The 18,306-nt window shown below is 49.9% G+C and overlaps 2 protein-coding genes across 4 annotated transcripts; both read right to left on the bottom strand.

The window, feature by feature from the left end:
- Window positions 1–392: 392 nt before the first annotated feature.
- Window positions 393–6,358, bottom strand: LOC131833089 (UL16-binding protein 3-like). The gene is made up of 5 exons (XM_059176315.1): window positions 5,895–6,358; window positions 4,484–4,747; window positions 3,991–4,266; window positions 3,212–3,343; window positions 393–1,450 (listed from the first exon to the last, which is right to left on the bottom strand). Exons 1-4 carry the CDS (start codon window positions 6,031–6,033, stop codon window positions 3,219–3,221), a joined length of 804 nt encoding a protein of 267 aa, XP_059032298.1. The 5' UTR covers window positions 6,034–6,358; the 3' UTR covers window positions 393–1,450; window positions 3,212–3,218.
- Window positions 6,359–11,030: 4,672 nt separating this feature from the next.
- Window positions 11,031–16,426, bottom strand: LOC131833465 (UL16-binding protein 1-like). 3 transcript variants are annotated; one of them, XM_059176787.1, is made up of 5 exons: window positions 16,297–16,426; window positions 14,093–14,356; window positions 13,583–13,858; window positions 12,802–12,934; window positions 11,031–11,554 (listed from the first exon to the last, which is right to left on the bottom strand). In XM_059176787.1, the coding sequence occupies exons 1-4, from the start codon at window positions 16,412–16,414 to the stop codon at window positions 12,810–12,812; spliced, it is 783 nt and encodes a 260-aa protein (XP_059032770.1). In that variant the 5' UTR covers window positions 16,415–16,426; the 3' UTR covers window positions 11,031–11,554; window positions 12,802–12,809. The 3 variants fall into 3 exon arrangements, with proteins under 3 accessions (XP_059032770.1, XP_059032769.1, XP_059032771.1); XM_059176786.1 differs by having other exon boundaries at window positions 14,090–14,356; XM_059176788.1 differs by having other exon boundaries at window positions 14,090–14,356; window positions 16,309–16,425.
- Window positions 16,427–18,306: the final 1,880 nt, after the last annotated feature.

The following is an 18,306-nucleotide window of genomic DNA, read 5'->3' on the forward strand; positions in this document are numbered from 1 at the left end:
CTGAGAACGAGGCAGGCAGAGGCCACCAGGGGAGCCTTGCCTCTGCAGAAGGCAGATACTTACTGGACTGAGCCACCCAGGTGCCCCAATAATGGCTTCCAATAAAAAAAAATGAGATTTTTATCATACCAATCAGTAAACAAGATAACCTATTTATTAAGCCACTAATTGACCTGAATTATGTAAATGTGATAAGAATTGGCTTCCAATTTTAGGCTAAATTTGATAAGTAAAAGTTTAATGAAAATTTTAAGCAACGTGACATTAAAGATTTGTCGTAATAAAAGATGGTGTGTTTTAGGAAATAGTTCTGGCGCAACTTAGTTAATAGTTCTGGCGCACCCATCCCTCCCACCCTCCCCCTCTAAAACTCTGTTTGTCAGAGTCCACAGTCTCTCATGGTTCATCTCCCCCTCCGATTCCCGCCCCCTTCATTTTTCCTTTCTTTCTCCTAATGTTCTCCAGTGTATACCTTATGATCCACAAGTAAGTGAAACCATATTATAATTGACTTTCTCTGCTTTACTTATTTCACTCAGCTTAATTTCCTCCAGTCCTGTCCAGGTTGATGCAAAAGTTGGGTATTCATCCTTTCTGATGGCTGAGTAATATTCCCTTATGTATATGGACCACATCTTCATTATCCATTCATCTGTTGAAGGGCATCTCAACGTTTAGAAGCAGATCTGTTTCCTTCTTGAAGACTCACTGTGCCTTGAAGGAGGTGAGTCAGAGGGGAGGAATCAAAAGAGAGTCACTACTGGAGATGTCTGGTCTGGGGAAATTCTAATCTCATTGCTTCATTTCCAGAATTTCTTCTGCATCCAGAGTGTCAGGATCATGTCTGATACTGACAGATGACTATTTGAGAGGTGGTTTCAGAGAGATTGAATGCCATTTCTATCCACTGCATCATAATGTAAACTTCTGAAATAATGTAACCTTTAATATTTTATTTAAATACCTATTTAAAGGATAAATTTCTAAAGGAAACTATCATAAATACAATCTTGTCCTACTCAACAGATCTGAGTGTCAGAAGAAAGAAGCCCTGAGATTCTCCACTTTCACAGAGTATTCTTTTAGCAATGAGCAGCTCATGATATTGACGAGTGTCTGATTTCCAACACTGAAGGAGAACTTGGGAAATATTCTCTTTGTTCAGAATTCTTGTTCAGGCAGTTAGAAGGCCAAGTACAGGAATCCCAACAGTTAGCACCAGAGCATCCATGTTACGAAAAAATGCAGAGGTGGATCATCAAGATGGAGAACAAAGGCAGGGAAATACTCCACCATAATCACGATCTCCTGGAGGACTGGAGGATTCTGCCTTCGCCACAGAGATCGAAGGTCCCATCGGTGGACACGGACAGCAGGTAGAAGCAACTCATCAGAAGGGAGAGCGAGTGCAGGAGAGAGATCCTCGGGCCTTCTGTAGCAACTTCAGCCTCTAAAAGAGGAAGAGGAGCTTGTTCCTGTAGCTGAGAAAATCTTGGGTCAGTTTTCTTGGGCTTCTCCCTCCCCAGTTACTGCCTGGCTTAAAGCCCAGCTCACACCGAAAGTCAAGTAACACCCTACACTACCCCCACCTCCAACCCTGGGACACCCAAACCCGGGGTCCAGCAACCTGACCAAACCCTTCCCTCATTACCACAAAACAGTCAGATTCAGGCCCTACTACTCAACACCTAGGCTCAAGACAAAAGCCACCAATGATTCATCTGTTCCCATGACATAGATCCTGGCCCCCCTCTGGCCAGGTGAGAAGGCCCAAGAGAGTGGCTGGGAGCCCTCCCCAGAGAGGGACCTGGATCCTGGTTCCTGTAGCCTTGGGGAAGATTGTAGGCAAAGAACCATCTTCCCTTGTCTTCAGCCTCTCCTCCCCTTGGTAGCTGAACACAAGGTCTGAGTGTGACCGTCCTTGCCCTGCCACACCCTTTCCTGGTCCGATCAGGTGACAGCATCCCATTCTAACAGCAGCTCAATGGCCTCTCCTGAGCCACTCTGAGGCATCTCTGCTCAAGGCAGGGGCAGTTCAGCTGGCTGGGGCTCTGGGCTCTGCAGGAGGCTAGCTGCCAGGTTCTGAGAGCACCAGGGCTGAGCCAGGTATCCCAGGGGACCCTGGAGCTCTGGCCTTCGAATCTCATCCTGGAGAGTCTCTCCCATGGGCCCTCTGTTTAGCTGCCACCACCCAAGAAGAGTAGCATGGGAGCAGAGCCCTGCAAGCCAGCCTTTGGTTGGATGGACAACGGCCTTCCCACCCCTCTTCTTTGGTTCAGACATGGACCCCTCTCCTGGACGCAGCATGGAGAGGTCCCCCATCCCTAGGACACATCATGTGCAGCCACCTGCTGCTCTCCCCCAAGCCAGAGTGTTGTCCTTGCCCGGTGCTCCTACTGTTTGCACACCACCCTTCACTCGGGCCCTTCCCAGGTGAAAAGTTGTTCTGAGCCAGGCCTGATTTTGCTCAATCCCTTAGCAAAAACAGGATGCAAACTTTGGGGTCAGGAGCAGGGGAGCCCTGTGCTTTCCCACCAGCCTTAGCGAGGCACTATCAGAGCTCAAGGATAAGTTTGCCCTGGTAACAGCTATCAAGCATGTGAGAACTTGGTCTTGCCTCCTTTTATGCGTCAACTTGATGGGCCAAGAGATGCCTCCCAATAGCTGGGAAAACATTCTTTCTGGGTCTATCTAGAGAGTGTTTCTGGAAGACATGAGCATTTGAATCAGTAGACTGAGTAAAGGAGACTGTCCTCATCGAATCCACGAGGGCCTGAATGGAACAAACGGCGGAGGAAAGGTGACTTTGCTCTCAGTTTGGCTGGGCCATCCTTCTCCTGCCCTCAGCGTTGGTCATTAGCACTCCTGGTGTATGGGTCTTCTGGCCAGGACCTAGACTTACACCACAGATACCCTGATTCTCGGGCCTTTGGGTTTGCACTGGAAGCCCACCACCAGCTTCCCTGCTTCTCCAGCTCACAGACCCCCCAGTCGTGAGCCAATCCCTTGTAGTAATTATCTACCTCAACTTCTACATCAACAGTTCCTGGTGAGTCTCCTTCTTGGGAGAATCTAATACAGTCCAACGCATCTGGTCTCGTGTTCAGGTGAGAAGGTTCAAGCAATAGGACCAGGGCTGGCCATTCGCCTTTCTCTGTGCTCACCCCAGGCCATCTGCCTCTCACTTCTGACTCAGTTCTGCCCACAGTACCTGTTACTCAAAGGACCATGCCTTGGACAACAAGGAGGATTGAGTGCGTGAGGACCACAAGGAGGACAGAAGTGATCAGCCTGATGGCGGCGCCTTTGACCAGAGGTACATGCAGGGTTGTGGCCGGTGCTCCTGAAATGAAAACAGAGTAGTGAGAGCCCTGATCAGGGGCCCCAAACCGGGGGCAGGAGTCTTTAGCTGCTGCTTCCCCACGTAATCCTACAGCCCAGATGTCCTCCTTCTGCCGTGTTTGTGGCAGCCGCTGTGACTGGTCCTGGGGATGGAAGGTTCATACAGATCATATAGCTAATGGGGGAAGCAAGGCTTTCCGTATAGACAGTCACTCGTGCTGTGACAGAAGAGGAGGGGACACGTATGGATGGTGACAGAAACATCTTGTCAGGAGCTGACATTTCACCTGGCACTGAAGGAGTTCGAGAAAGAGACCAGGGGACACAAAAAACAACAATGAGGCTCAGAAAAGGGAACAGTAAGAAGTAAATCTCTGGAAACAGAATGAGGCCTGCAGGTTGGGGCCAGGAAGAAATCCACAGAGAGAAAACTGAAGGTATGTGCAGTAGGGAGAGATGCCAGGAGGTGAGCAGGGAAAGGAAGGACACTAGGACACACTAGTGGCCCTTGTACTCCCAAGCACAACTCATCATGTATGCATCATTACACACACACACACACACACACACACACACTCATACACACACTATGGTGGGGTCAGCCAATCTTTTCAAGAGAACCAGTACTCCATCCAGTGTTCTAGTTACCTATGGTCTCCTGCATCTCATTGCTGTGCTCCCGCAGTTTCTGGAGCCATCTCTTACAGTCTCCGTTTGCGATCTTCATGAGGAGCTCAGTCAACTCTCTGTCACCGTCCAACATGTCCTTAACCTGTTGGCCTCCAGGAGAACTCTCTATCCACTTTCTGTTCTCCAAGTCAAACTGATAGGTTAACTGTTCAGTGAAGACAATCTGCCAAGATCCTGTGGTGTGTCCGTTGGCCCCAGGCTCACACATCAGGCTGACTGGAAGGGTGAGAGAATCTGCCCCCACCCCCACCAGGGGAAACAGGTCAGCTTCTGGACCTGACCAATCCTTTGCCCCACCCACTTTGCACACTTCTCAGCTCCCCTTCACCCTCCTGCTCTGGCCTCCTTGTCTGCCCTGGCTGCTGGGACCCACTTCAAAGTTTTACATGAACACCATAGCTCCCCAGCCCTGCGAAAGTGTTCTCCTTCTGCCCTGGGCCTTCGGACTTACTGTTCTTAGTGAAAATCTCTGCTTTGATGTCCAGCAGTTTCTTTCTGAACTCTTTCCCCAGGTCCTCCAGAGGTTCCATCTGTGTGTCCCAAAATGCTGTGTCCTTCAGCTTCATCCCCCAAGGACCAACGGATATGACCCGCTTGCTTCCACAGGCATAATAAAGAAACTCGTTTCCATTGACCTGGCCTTGAATCTCACACCATGGATGTCCAGACGTGGCCTGAGGTGTGATGGAGAAATTGTAGGAAAGCGAGAGAGCATCTGGGAAGGAAAAACACAGGTGGAACTTGGTGCTGGAAGAAAAAGAGCAGCAGGCACCCCGCTGCCATCCAGGTGACAGCAATAGAATGTGTGCAAGACAGAGCAAGGACTGTCCCCTCACAGAGGCTCACCCTAGTGTAGAGGCTGGTGCCCTTCCACTTTGGGGATAGGATCAGGATACCTCTGCCTGGCAGGAAGCCACATATCCCCAGATGGGAATCCGCGCCTACCAGGCCACAAGCTGCATCAGTCACTCTACCCAGTGCAGGCACAGGTCAGCCTGGCCATAGCAGAGGAGGCCTGCATGTCACAGGACTGTCAGGACACAGGCCAGTGTCCTGTAGGAAGATGAGGGGCAGGGAGGGGGCTGCTCCTGAGGAGCTGGGGCAGGGTAGGGGCAGTGAGGATAGAATCCAAAGTCAGAGAAGGGAGAGTTCAAGACCATGGGTCACAGGATTCCATAGGGCCCAGCAGATGGCCCTAATGGGCTCCAAGGATGAGTCCAGGCAAAGTGAAGAAAGGCCTGTCCCCTGTTGCACGGACTAGATTATCAAGAATTTTCTGAGCAGAGACTAGAGGAAGGGATCACAAGGCTCAGAGAAATGCACAAGTCAGAATGATATAAAATAGAAGCAAAACAAACAAAAACTCCCCAAACAGGAAAACCCAAAAAGGTCCACAAAATATATCCAGGGGGAGCATGGGAGGGGCGGGGGTGGGGACTCCTGGAGAAGTTGCTTCAGGGGCAGAGTCCCGGGGGTGTGCGGGGTTCAGGCCCTGTGCGATCGCCCTGTCCTGTACGCAGGCCGGGGCTCCAGGGCTGGGCTCCCGCTCCCCGAGGGGGCAGGCGGGGGCGGGGGCGACAGCGGATTCCCCGCCGCGGGCTCTTCCCCTCCCCCCTGCCCCCCCCCCCCCCAGTCCCCCGCTCCATCGCCCAGAGCCGGGCAGAGCCCGGGCAGAGCCGCCCAGAGCCCAACTTCCTCTTTTCCACAGGGCGGCAAATTCCAGGCGGCGGACTCCGCGGAGCAGGAAAGGAGCCCGCGGGCGGCGGCGGCGGCGGCGGCGGCGGCGGCGGCTTGGGGGGGGGGATGGGGGGTGGGGGGGCGGCCCAAGCCGGCGACAAGATTCCCAAGATCCCGGGACTCACCTGTCCCTGCTCCGCCGCGCGTCGCGCCCACGACCGACCCGGCCGGCGCCGCCGTGATCCCGCGCGGCAGCCGCAGGAGAAACAGCAGGAACAGGAGCCCCGAGCGCCCCGTGAGCGTGGCGGCGGCCGTGGGCTCCATCGCGACCCCGAGCCGGGATGGGGGGTGCCAGGTGAGGCGCGGAGTGGCTTCCGAAGGAACCCCGGTGGGAAGCAGAACGCGCTTGCTGGGCCGGGCGGGCTGCGCGGGAGGGCGCCTGTCTCCCGCCGAGAGGGACCCGGTCTCTGTCCCGGAGAAGCTGCTCACCGTCGCCCAACTTCTCCTTCTTACGCTTGCGGCAGAGGCGAGGGAAGGCGCGCGGACCCAGGCAGGAGAGGCAGAGGAAGCGGCCAAGGACCGAGCCCCAAGGGGAGCCACCGGCAGAGCTGAGGGGCAGAGCGGAGGTGCTGAGCGCCGCTGTCAGGGGGAGGCGGCGACAGACTGAATCGTGCCAGAGCGACTGCAGCCGCCTCTGTCAGCATCTCTGGGAAGGGGCGGGGCGCGGACGGGCTAGGAAGGGTTTTCATGCGTGAAAACCACTAGACAGAGCCACATGGCCCTATGGGTGTGACAAGTTAACTGGATTCTTTGGGGGGGCACTAGGTGAATTTTACCCCCATCTTTTGTAAGCATCAAGTTTGGTGAGATATAATTTATAGGCAATTCTCCCTTCTTTTTGAAGGCACCTAGCTTCATGTCCCCTTTCTTTGCAAGTGTAGGAGAAGCATCTGGGCCTGTGGCCACTTTTAAAACACGTTCTCAGGCTCTGAAAGTAGAAGGAGAGGAATGCTATTCCTCCAGCTGTGAAACCCCTTAGCAACCCGTAAATTCTACAGAGAATCCTATTTCCAAGCAGTGCTACCTTCAGGTTTGCAGAGGAGGAAAAAAATGAGTGATTTTTTTTTTTTTTTTCAGTGACCACACTTCAGCTCTGAGACAAAGTGAGTGTTGGAGCAAGAGTACATCACTTTCACTCACGATCATCTCCCTATCCTACAAATTGCATAAAATCAGCCACATAATGCTCGACTTATTGTAAGTATGATAGATAATAAAGTATCCCATCCCCTTCAGTCACTGGAAACACTCTTGTTAGTTCTAGGCTTTGAGAACTAAATAGCCACATTGTAAACAACAGCACCTGGAGGAACCAAACTCAGCTGACTGAATCAGGTGTGACCCCATGTGTGAGGGCTGTAACAGAAGCTGGATGAACTGTTCTAGCCTGCATTTATTTATTTATTTATTTATTCATGGAACATAGATTTATCTACTTTTCGTTTCCTTTTACAAAGGAACTCAAGATACGTGGGTCTGTGGGTAAGCATGTCCTGTGTCAAACTGGAAAATGTACTATGAGAAGTCACGTGTTTCAAAAAATTGTGAAAAGAATTTAAAATCTGCCAATCAGCTAGGAATGCCAGGATAAGAGTGAACTACCGTTTACTTCTCAATTTCCACCAGAAATTTAGGTTTTTAAGGGTTAACAATTCTAGTATAGAAGCTTAATGAATAATTTTAAATGGTTTAAAAGATATTTAAGGAATATACCTACACTGTGTGAATTGTAGTACTACTTTGCCTGTTGAGGAGAAATCACTAATATTGTTTTCTTTTTCCTATTTTTAAAAATTTAAACTCAATTAAATGATATATAATGTATTCCCAGCTTCCAAGGCAGAGGCTAGCGGTTCATGTCTCACAAAACACACAGTGCTGACTGCACCACGTCGCCTCCTCCCCCACAGTGTCCACCACCTAGTTTGGCCATCCTGCTCCCCCTCGCCCCTCCAGCAGCCCTGTTTATTTTCCATGAGCTCATAGCGCTTGCTATCTATGTTCTCCTCTAGGATTTTGATGGATTCCTGCCTCACATTTAGGTCTTTCATCAATTTTGAGGCGGTTTTTGTGTAGAGTGTTAGAAAATGTCCAGTTTGGGGGCACCTGGCTGGCTCAGTGGTTAAGCCTCTGCCTTCCGCTCACGTCATGATCTCAGGGTCCTGGGATCGAGCCCTGCATCGGTCTCTCTGCTTAATGGGAAGCCTGCTTCTCCCTTTCTCTCTGCCTGCCTCTCTGCCTGCTTGTGATCTCTCTCTGTCAAATAAATAAATTAAATCTTAAAAAGAAAAGAAAATGGTCCAGTTTCATTCTTCTGCACGTGGCTGGCCAATATTCCCAACACCATTTGTTGAAGACACTGCCTCCCCCCCACCCCCATAGGATATTCTTTCCTGCTTTGTCAAGGATTCGTTGACCATAGAGTCAAAGGCCCATTTCTGGCCTCTCTATTCTGTTCCATTTATCTATGTGTCTGTTTTTGTGCAGTACCATACTGTGTTGAGGATTATAGCTTTGTAAGAGAGCCTGAAGTTCAGAATGTGATGCCACCAGTTTTGATTTTCTTTGCCAACATTGCTTTGTCTATTTGGAGTCTTTCTGGTTCCATACAAATTTTAGGATTACTTGTTCCAGCTCTGTCGTTGATAGTATTGTCATAGGGACTGCACTGAATGTGTAGATTGCTCTGGGTAGCACAGACACTTAACAATATTTGTTCTTGCAATCTGTGAGCATGGAATGCATGTCTTTCCAACTCTTTGTGTCTTCCTCAATTTCTCTCATGAGTGTTCCACAGTTTTCTATACTTCTGTAGTTTGCTTCTTTGGCTAGGCTTATTCCTACATATCTTAGGGTTTTATGTGCAACTATAAACGGGATCACCTTTTTAAATTTCTGCTTCTTTTGTCTCATTGTTAGTGTATAGAAATACAACTGATTTCTATGCCTTGATTTTATATCCTGCCAGTTTGCTGAATTCCTGTATGAGTGCTATCAATTTTGGGGTGGAATCTTTTGGGTTGCGCATATAGAGTATCATGTCATCTGTGAAGAGTAAGAGTTTGACTTTTTCTTTGTCAATTCAGATGGCTCCTTATTTCTTTTCGTTGTCAATTGCTGAGGCTATGACTTCTAGGACTATGTTGAACAACAGTGGTCATAGTGGATATCCCTGCCTTGTTCCTGAGCTTATGGGAAAAGCTCTCAGTTTTTGTACTTTGAAAATGATATTCACTGTGGGCTTTCCATATATGGATTTTATGGTATTGAGGTATGTTCCCTCTATCCTTACACTGTGACGAGTTTTCATCAGGAAAGGATGTTGTACCTTGTGAAATGCTTTTTCTGCATCTTTTGAGAGGATCACATGGATCTTGTCCTTTATTTTAAGAAGGTAGTGTATCACATTGTTTGGTGTGTGGATGTAGAACCACCCCTGTAGCCCAGGAATACCAACCACCTGGTCATGGTGAAAAATCCTTCTAATGTACTGCTGGATCCTATTGGCTGGTATCTCAGCTGTCACACTGATGTCCTCCCAGTTTTGGTGATGTCCCCTGATGCCGACATTTTAGGATGTATTTCCCCCACACCAGGACATTCATCTGGGTCACCACAGGATCATCTCCTAGTAGGTCTCATGGTTCCTGAGGGCCTCCTCATCCTTAGACTCTGCTTCGTATTGTTCCAGGAATGTCCAATACGGTCAAAGAGATCGACATTTTCCATTTCCATTTCCATTTCCTGGATGTGCTGAAGATGAGGGTTAGAGTGTTTTATTTGCCTTGTTAGTGGATTAGCTTAATCTGTAAGTGTAGGTGAAGAGATTCAGATGTAGGAGGCCACTGGAAGAGTATGTTGTCCAGAAGTTCTCAATATATATTTGAAAGCTTTGTTCATCCTGTGTTTTGGCTCACCTTTGTGTCATTTTTTGACAAGAGTTCAGATAATTTAGTCTTAACTAGAGAGAAACAAAAAACTCCTAACACATTGTATACATTGTACCTCATTTAGGTATCCTATGGCTAATTTTTTGCTATGACACATAGCACCACAGTAAATAATCGTACACCTCTATTGCTTTTTGGTCCCCATGTATTTCCGGCCTCAAATTAACACTGGGATTGCCATGCAGTAGGATAAACACAACCAACCACCGTCTGGCTAGGGTGCACTATACGGCAAATGAAGGATTCCATTTTAACTCCTACCAACGCAGAAGAGAACTCTTGTCACTCCATTTCCTGTCCACCATTTGCTATAGCTCTCTTTAAAATCTTGTCAGTTTGGGGCGGCTGGGTGGCTCAATGTGTTAAAGCCTCTGCCTTTGGCTGGGGTCATGATCCCAGGGTCCTGGGATTGAGCCCTGAATGGGGCTCTCTGCTCAGCAGGGAGCCTACTTCCTCTCTCTCTGCCTGCCTCTCTGATTACTTGTGATCTCTGTCAAATAAATAAATAAAACATTTTTAAAAATCTTGTCAGTTTGATGCATGTATAAAGCAAGCCCGATGTTTTTCGTGTTATCTTGATAACTTGAATGTATTCAGTGATTTTTGAGGCTGATTTACTGTCTGTGACTTGCTCTAAGCATTTGCACAGATCTTGGGAGAGCCAGACTTACAGATATTTATTTGCAGAAGCTCTTTGTATATTCTGGATACCAATCTTTTGCTCATGAACGAATAATCAACTGTTAGAAGCAGATCTGTTTCTGCTGTGAAGACCCACTGTGCTCTGAAGGAGGTGAGTCGGTGGGGAGGGATGACAAGAGAGACAGTGGTGGGGGATCCAGGACACTCAGAAAGATTCTCAACTGCTTCATTTCCAGAACGTTTGTTTGTATGTGGCCTGTCAGGATCATGTCTGAGACGGACAGATGGCTGCTGGAAAGCTGATTTCTGAGTGATCCTTCAATTCTCTATCTCCACAACAGATCTAGCAGAATCACCACTTTTATTTACCCCATACAGTGGAGGAAGAACACAATTCCATGAGTTCTCTTGCGATATAAAAGAAATTCTGAAGGCACTTGTGTGGCTCAGCCAGTTAAGTGTCTGCCTTCAGCTGAGGTCATGATCCCAAGGTCCTTGGATGGAGTCCCACAACAGCTTCCTGCTCAGTAGGGAGTCTGCTTTTCCCTCTCCCTCTGTCCCTCCCCCCAACTTGATATGTCTCTTTCCCTCTCTCAAATAAACAATATCTTTGAAAAAAAATAAAAAATAATAGTAAAATTCCAAATTAAGTATATTGTATAATAAAGATAATATTTATTTAAATATACGTTCCTGGACATAATTTACTAAAGACAACAATCACAATTTGTCAATGAGCCTGTTTCACAGTACACAGAAGAAAAAAATCCCTGAGGATCTAGAGCTTCCATAAATATCTTTTTGGGGATACTGTCTGCAAGGACATGGTCCTCTTACAGAGAAGAACCCGATATTGCAGAACCAAAGGACAAGAAGGAAAATGTTCTCTTTGTAGAGATTCCCCATTCGAGTGTTTAACACTTCAGTGCAGGAATTCCATCACTTAGCAATGGGAGAAAACGGCATAGAATATGGCAGTGCAAAGTGCTGAACGGGAGAGGCACAAAATGCAAGAAGGGACATGGGAGCTTCCCTGTCCTGCACCAGGTGATTGGACTGAGGTTCTGGGCTCGTAAACTTGGAAGTGCTGCTGGTCTAATGATGAACAACAGCTCATTCAAAGGCAGCTGGCCCAGAGGCAGAGTCGCTGAGCTGGTCCCCAGGCTGAAGGGCTTCTTGGTGGACTTGGCAGCCTAAGAAAAGAACAGGTGTTTGTCTCCATGGTTGAGGAAATCCTGGGTCCCCTGTCCTGGGGCTGCCCTTCACCAGCACTCCCCACCCCAGAGCCCAGCCCTCGCCCAGGGGCATGCATTTCCCCCAGCCATGACCCCAGCCCTGGGCCCAGCCACCATTACGAACCTCCACCCTCCTGAACCAAGTCACGGAGTCAGCCCCAGGCCCTATTACCAATGGTCTGGGCTCAGGACCAAAGTGCGTAAGAAACGTGTGCTCACGTGACTTAGGTTCCCAGGCTCCCTCTCATGGCAGATCCTAAAGGACCTGCTGGGGGATGTGGCAGAAGACAGGGGCCTGCACTTGACTCTAACCTTGGGGAACCCTGTGGGCAAAGATCCTTCTTTTCCCTTCCCTTCCAGCCTCCTGCAAGCAGCACACAGAGCTCTTCGTCTGATGATCCTGCCCCCATCCCATCCATTCCTGGTCCGGCTCAGCTGGGAGCTCACAGGGGAGCTCAGTTAGCCCATCCCCCAGCTCAGCTCTGCTCAAAGCAGGGGCTGCTCAGGGGCTCAGGATCTGAGGTCTGCAGGAAGCTGGCTGCCAGGGACGGCATCAGCTTCAGCCAAGGTTGCACAGAGAACTAGCCTCCTTCTAGTCCCATCATGCACGGTCTCTACTGGGCATTTGCTGCCTCACATGTGAAGACCCAAGCCACGACGGGGGGAACACGGCACTACTGTCCAGCCCTTTGAGTGGGTCTGTAGAGGCCTTCCCACTCCCTCTACCTGGGATGAGACCCTGGGCCCCCTGTCCTTGTAACTGCCCGGATGGAGTCCCCTTCTCCTTGAGATGTCCCATGGAGCTGCCATGCTGCTCTCTCTCAAAGGGGAGTACGGCCCATGCTGTGTGTCCCCGCTGTCCCCACCCTGCCCACCCTGGGCCCAAATTGACTCTCTCCAATGGAGAACCCAGTTAGAGCCAGGAATGACATCCCTCAATCCCTTTAGCACCAACAGGCCTTAAGCAGTGGTCTGGGCCCCTCTCCTTTCCCAGTGGCCTTATCAGTGAGTGAGGCCACATCAGAGATCAGCATGGAGCTAGTCCAAGCTGTTCTCAACACATGATATGAGATCCCATTCATCTAATCCCACTGCCATCTGAGAAGCTTCAGGCAGTGGGCAGAGGTGAGGCTGGGAATTCACTATTCCCTGGGCTCACACCAGGCCATCTGCCTCTCCCTTCCGTCTCAATCTGCTCTCACTACCTGTGGATCTAGTGGTCTCCGACAAGGATGCCCATCATGACCGCACAGCTGAGGAGCAACGGGAAGATCCAGGTGCAGGGTCCGATGGCTGTGGCCTTGCCTAGGGCTGTACCTTGTCGCGTGGCTGGTGGCACTGAAATGAAAATGCAAGGATAAGATCCTCAGTCAGGACCCCCAAACTGGGGGAAGCTTCCTCAGCTCCTGTAGTTGCATCCTACCAATCAGTGTCTATCACTGTCCTTGTGGAGGCTGCTGTGACCAGTCCTGATGTCGGGAGGGAGGAGAGGATGCGCCCGTCCCCGAGGGGCTCCTCCCGCCAAAAGGGGAAGCAGGGTTTGCAAGGTAAGCAGTCGCTCCTGCTGTGACAGACAGGAGGTGATGCAGGACAAGGATGGTGACAACGACAGTCCAGGTGGCAATGAAGGATTTCTGACAGCACACCAGGTGACATGAAAAAGTTAATTCTCAGATAAAAGAACATAAGACCATCTCTGGAAACAGGCTGATGCTCCCCTGTTTGGGGCCAGCAAGAAATTCAAGAAATGCCCAAACACAAAGGTGTACGCATCGAGGAAGTGATTCCAGGAGGTGAGATGGGAAAAGAAGAATTCTAGAACATTCCTGTAGCCATTATTCTGCCAAGAAGAATTTCCCATGGATGGATCAATTTCTCTCTCTACACACACACACACACACACACACACACACACACCGCCCACACTTTGGTGTAGGTCGAGGTCATTTCAAGAGAACCAGCACTCCATCCAGTCTTCTGAGTTACCTGTGGTCTCCTGCATCTCATCCCAGTGCTCCCACACGTGCTGGAGCCAGCGCTTACAGTCTCCGTTTGCAGTCCTCACGAGGAGCTTGTTCAGCTCTCTGTCATTGTCCAACGTGCCTCTGAACTGTTGGCCTCCAGGAGGAACCACTGTCCACTTTCTGTTCTCCGGGTCAAAGAGGTGGGTTAACTGTCCATTGAAGGCGAACTTCCAGGATCCTCTGGTGTGTCCATCAGCCCCTCGCTCACATATCAGGCTGCCCTGCATGGTGAGAGAATCTGCCCCCGCCCCCACCAGCAGAAACAGGTCAGCCTCTGGTCTTGACCAATCCTTTGCCCCACTCGCTGTGCACTCCTCAGCTCCCCTTCTGCCCTTCTGGTTCTGCTCTGGCCTCCTTACCTGCTGTGGCTACTGGGCCATGTGTGTGGGACCCACTTCTAAGTTTTACATGAACACCATAGCGCCCCAGCCCTGTCAAGTGTTCTCCTTCCCTGGCCCTTCGGACTCACCACCGCTCTTAGTGACAAACTCTGCTTTGATGTCCAGCAGTTTCTTTCTGAACTCTTCCCCCAGGTCCTCCAGAGTTTCCATCTGTGTTTCCCAAAATGCTGTGTTATTCATCTTCATCCCATAAGGACCAGTGTGTATGACCTGCTTGCTCCCACAGACATAATAAAGAAACTTGTTTCCATTGACCTGGCCTTGAATCTCACACCATGGTTGTCCAGGCCTGGGCTGAGATGTGATGGAGAAATTTTGGTTAAGCGAAAGAGGACCTGGGAAGGAAAAACACAGGTGGAGGTTGCGGCTGGAAGAAAAAGAGCAGCAGGCACCCCGCTGCCAGCCAGGTGACAGCAATCCCCCTCACCCCCCAGAGGGCTGACCTGGCAGAGAAAGGACTGTCCCTGCAATATGGTTCCCCATAGCCTTGGAGACTGGCGCTCTTCCCCTGTTGGGATTGGATCAGTATGTCTCTGCTTGGCAGGAAGTCACACAGCCCCAGTTAGGATCCTGTGCCCACCAGGCTGACACCCAGCCTCACACGGTCTCTACCCACTGCAGGCACAGGCCAGGCTGGCTATGGCAAGAAGAGGTCTACATGTCAGAGGACTGTCAGGAGGTAGGCCAGTGTCCTGTAGGAAGATGAGGGGCACGGAGGGGGCTGCTCCTGAGGAGCTGGGGCCTGGTGGGGACAGGGTGAGGATAGATTCCAAAGTCAGGTGAGGGAAAGTTTGGGATCATGGGTCAGAGCAAGGCCCTGGAGATGCTGATAACCTGTCCTTAGGATGGGTCTCAGAAGCCTGGAAAGGGTGGTCCACATGTCACAGACTAGAGCAGCAGGCATTGCCAAGGCAGATAGAAGCTCAGAGAAGTGCATATGACAGAACAGATAGAGCAAGAAATGCCAAACACAAAACTAAAAACATGTCGTGCTACTACGCTCATGGACATGTCTGGAGGGCTCCTTACAAATAAAATAAATAAATACAAAAGTATCCTATCCTCGGTGCAAGGAGAGAGATGAGTACCAGCCTCAAAGCTCCTCTCAGGGTTCAAGGATGTGACGAACCCTATTCGATTTTCATTGAAAGGCCAACCTGGTGCAAAGATTTTCTGTGTCTACTGAATATTGCATAGGACTCTGTTGTAGACAATCCATGGATGAAGGTGCCGCTGGACTGGCTCCTTGGGCCCCAGGACCCTTAGAATCCACACCACAGAGCCCTGTGAGAAAAGGGGCTCTGTGCGCTTTGTGACATTCTGATCTGAATATCAGGAAGTGAGCCCTAGTGCTCCAGGGAGGCAATGACACAGGAGGGAAAGTCACACCCTGTAAAAGAGGCTGGGGGCAAGTGGGAACGGAGTGAAGAGGTCTCTGGCCAGAGGACATCAGAGCTGTGCACCCTGAGCTGGGAGGTGCTGGTGAAGGAGCGCCTGGAGTCCCACGGGGAGGGGAGAAGGGTTATCCGCTGCCCAAGCGTGCAGGCAAGTCCATCCCACTTGGACTGGTTGACTGTGGTGGGGTATGAGGTGACTCATACCAGGAGAACCCTGGGAATGGCTTTGAGGTAAGGGGTCCTGTGGAGGTACCCTCCCTGGGAAAGCCTCAGGTCATGTCCAGAGTAGGGGCAAGGGGACTCAGTTTCCCCAGGGCTCCGAGGGGAGGCTCCAGGGGCTGGGGTGGACCACAGATCTCCAGCGGGGCCCTCTCTCCCTTCGCTGTGCTCCCCCAGCCATTGCCTGGCTTAACTTTCGAGGTTTTTCGCTAACCCTCAGCTTCCCCTCCCTTACCTCCACCCCTGCTCCACTTCCTCCCCGCCCCGTTTTTAAAATATTCATTGATTTACTTTAGAAAGTGTGAAGGGAAGGGGCAGAGGGAGAGAGTGAATCTCCCACAGAGCTCAAACTGAGCACAAAGCCTCAGGTAAGGCTCCACCCAGGGACCCTGACAGCAGGACCTGAGCCCAAATCAAGAGTCCCGCGCTTAACCCACTGAGCCCGCCAGGTGCCCGGAAGCTGCCTCTCTTTTCGGTCCCTCTCCTGGCCCAGGCGACAATTGCCCACAGTCACCCTGCAGGCAGAAAGCGGCCCACAGAGAATAACTGAGGAGTCCGGGTTAGAAGAAGAATTTACGAGAACCGCTCCGCGGACGCCGGTTCCGCTCCCCGGTCTGACCGCTCACTCCCCAACTCCCCGCTCCCACCCCGGGTTCTACCTCTGAACTCACGGCTGCAGCTTGCTGTAGCACAGACCGGCAGGAGAAAACAGAGCAGGAGGCCGAGACCCCGTCCGCTGGGGACCCCAGTCCACCCCGTTCGCCTCGGGAAGCTCATCGCAGCTCTACTGTGCCCAGATTTGCAGTTCCTAAAGAAAATTTCCACTTGGGGCTTGACCCCGCCCCGGGACCCGCCTCCTGCCGTATTTCCTAGAATATAACAGTCCTTTCCGGTGCTGCTGCTCTGCTCCTTTTCACCCATTGTCCTGACCACCTATCTTTCCCATCTTCATTTCCACCACCACCATCTTCCCTTCTCGTGGCCAACAGGTATAAGCTTTCAGTTATGAACTTAAAAAGTTATGCGGGGGCGCCTGTGTGGCTCCGTGGGGGTAAGCCTCTGCCTTTGGGTCAGGTCATGATCTCAGGGTCCTAGAGTCAGCAGGAGCCTGCCTCCCCCTCTCTCTCTGCCTGTTGCTCTGCCTAATGTGATCTCTTTCTCTCTGTCAAATAAATAAATAAAATCTTTTTTTAAAAGTCATGTGGATATAGAGCACAGCATGTTCCCTGTAGTTAAAGATTCTGTGTTGTATATTTCAAAGTCACTGAGAGAGTGGATCTCGAAACGAGACTTACTGTGCTGATCATTTCATAATACATACAAATATCCAATCACTATCTTGTACATCTGAAACTAATATAATGCTGTATATCAATTATATCTCAATAAAAAATAAATTCAAAAAGAAAAAATAGTACAAAACAGGATTTTCTTCCCTTCCCGTTCTGAAGGCTGAAACATTGAGAGCAAGGCATCCTCAGAGCCATGTTCTGTCTCCTGGCTTCTGGGTGTTTCCTGCCATGCTTGGCATTCATTGGCTCTAGTCGGCTGCCTTCTAACGTCTGTCTCTGTTGTCACAGGGACGGCTGCCCTCTCTGCCTCTGTGTATCCATCTGACTTCCTCCATGTTTGTCTCTGGTCCCTTCTTACTAGGACAAGAGTCCTACTGGACAGTGTTTCTTCCTAACGATCTTATATTCATGTGGATACAACTGCAAAGGCCCTATGTCCATATAAAATCAACTTCCCAAGACCAGGAGTTAGGACTTCAGCATAACTTTTGGGGGACCACAATTCAGCCCATAACAAAAGTCATAGACTCTATCATCCCACGCTTACACCACCAAAAAAAGAATCATCCCTTTTTTCTTTACTTCTAAAGTTTCTTATTGAGATATTAATGACATAAACAAATTATTTTGAGGTGTACCATGAGTCAGTATTTGTATATTATTAACTATATTTATGTACCATATTATACATTACATCTCATGACTTGTTATTTTATAACTGGAAGTTTATACTTCCTGATCACAAGAAGGGATGATTTGGAAAGTGAGAATGAAGACAGAAAAGAGAGGTTGGGAGGAGAATGGGGTGAAGAAGGAAAGAAGAGCAGCAGAGACGATTGAAATATTTCAGGAAGTATGACCTGGCAGGAGTAAGCAGGTGGTTTGATGCTGGCTGGGGTCCCAGAGTGGCTGTGACAAGGTTTCCTCACAGCCTCCTCAAATTGCTGAGGAAAGTGTCTACCACACTCCTGCTGGGAGCAGTTAGGGAGAAACAGGGAGGGGAGAGGGGATGGCGTTAAGACTGGGGCAGGGGTGGAGGGGTGGGGGGAAACCATATAGGAGAAGTTTAAAAACTCTGTTGATGGCTCCTGCCCAGTCATCAGTCTTCCCCAGCCTTGCTTCTGCCTTGGATTTTTATTTGTTTGTTTGTTTGTTTTCTTTTCTTTTCTTTTTTCAGTGACTTTGGTCTCTGGGCAAAAGGAAGATGGAAAAGATTTTTTCAACTTGAAAAAAATACTGCCAGGAGATGGGAGCCAGAGGACAGGACAGGGAGAGAGCGCCTGGTGGGAAGCAAGGCTTAAGACTTCTCCAAGCTGGAGAGTTTTAGAAAAGTCAGTCTGACACCGCACAGATTATTTGCCAGGTCAGGAGGGTTGG

The sequence above is a fragment of the Mustela lutreola genome, chromosome 6, assembly GCF_030435805.1.
Source record: "Mustela lutreola isolate mMusLut2 chromosome 6, mMusLut2.pri, whole genome shotgun sequence".
In the NCBI taxonomy this organism is placed as follows: Eukaryota; Metazoa; Chordata; class Mammalia; order Carnivora; family Mustelidae; genus Mustela; species Mustela lutreola.

Excerpts from the sequence above, each read along its gene's own strand:
- LOC131833089 (XM_059176315.1), bottom strand. The coding sequence starts at position 6,033 with ATGGAGCCCACGGCCGCCGCCACGCTCACGGGGCGCTCGGGGCTCCTG. Across the intron at positions 4,748-5,894 it reads GCGCGGCGGAGCAGGGACAG|ATGCTCTCTCGCTTTCCTAC; the intron begins GTGAGTCCCGGG and ends TTTCCTTCCCAG. Across the intron at positions 4,267-4,483 it reads AGAGATTTTCACTAAGAACA|ATTCTCTCACCCTTCCAGTC; the intron begins GTAAGTCCGAAG and ends GGGTGGGGGCAG.
- LOC131833465 (XM_059176786.1), bottom strand. The coding sequence starts at position 16,414 with ATGAGCTTCCCGAGGCGAACGGGGTGGACTGGGGTCCCCAGCGGACGG. Across the intron at positions 14,357-16,296 it reads CTGCAGCCGTGAGTTCAGAG|GTCCTCTTTCGCTTAACCAA; the intron begins GTAGAACCCGGG and ends TTTCCTTCCCAG. Across the intron at positions 12,935-13,582 it reads TGAGATGCAGGAGACCACAG|TGCCACCAGCCACGCGACAA; the intron begins GTAACTCAGAAG and ends TTTTCATTTCAG.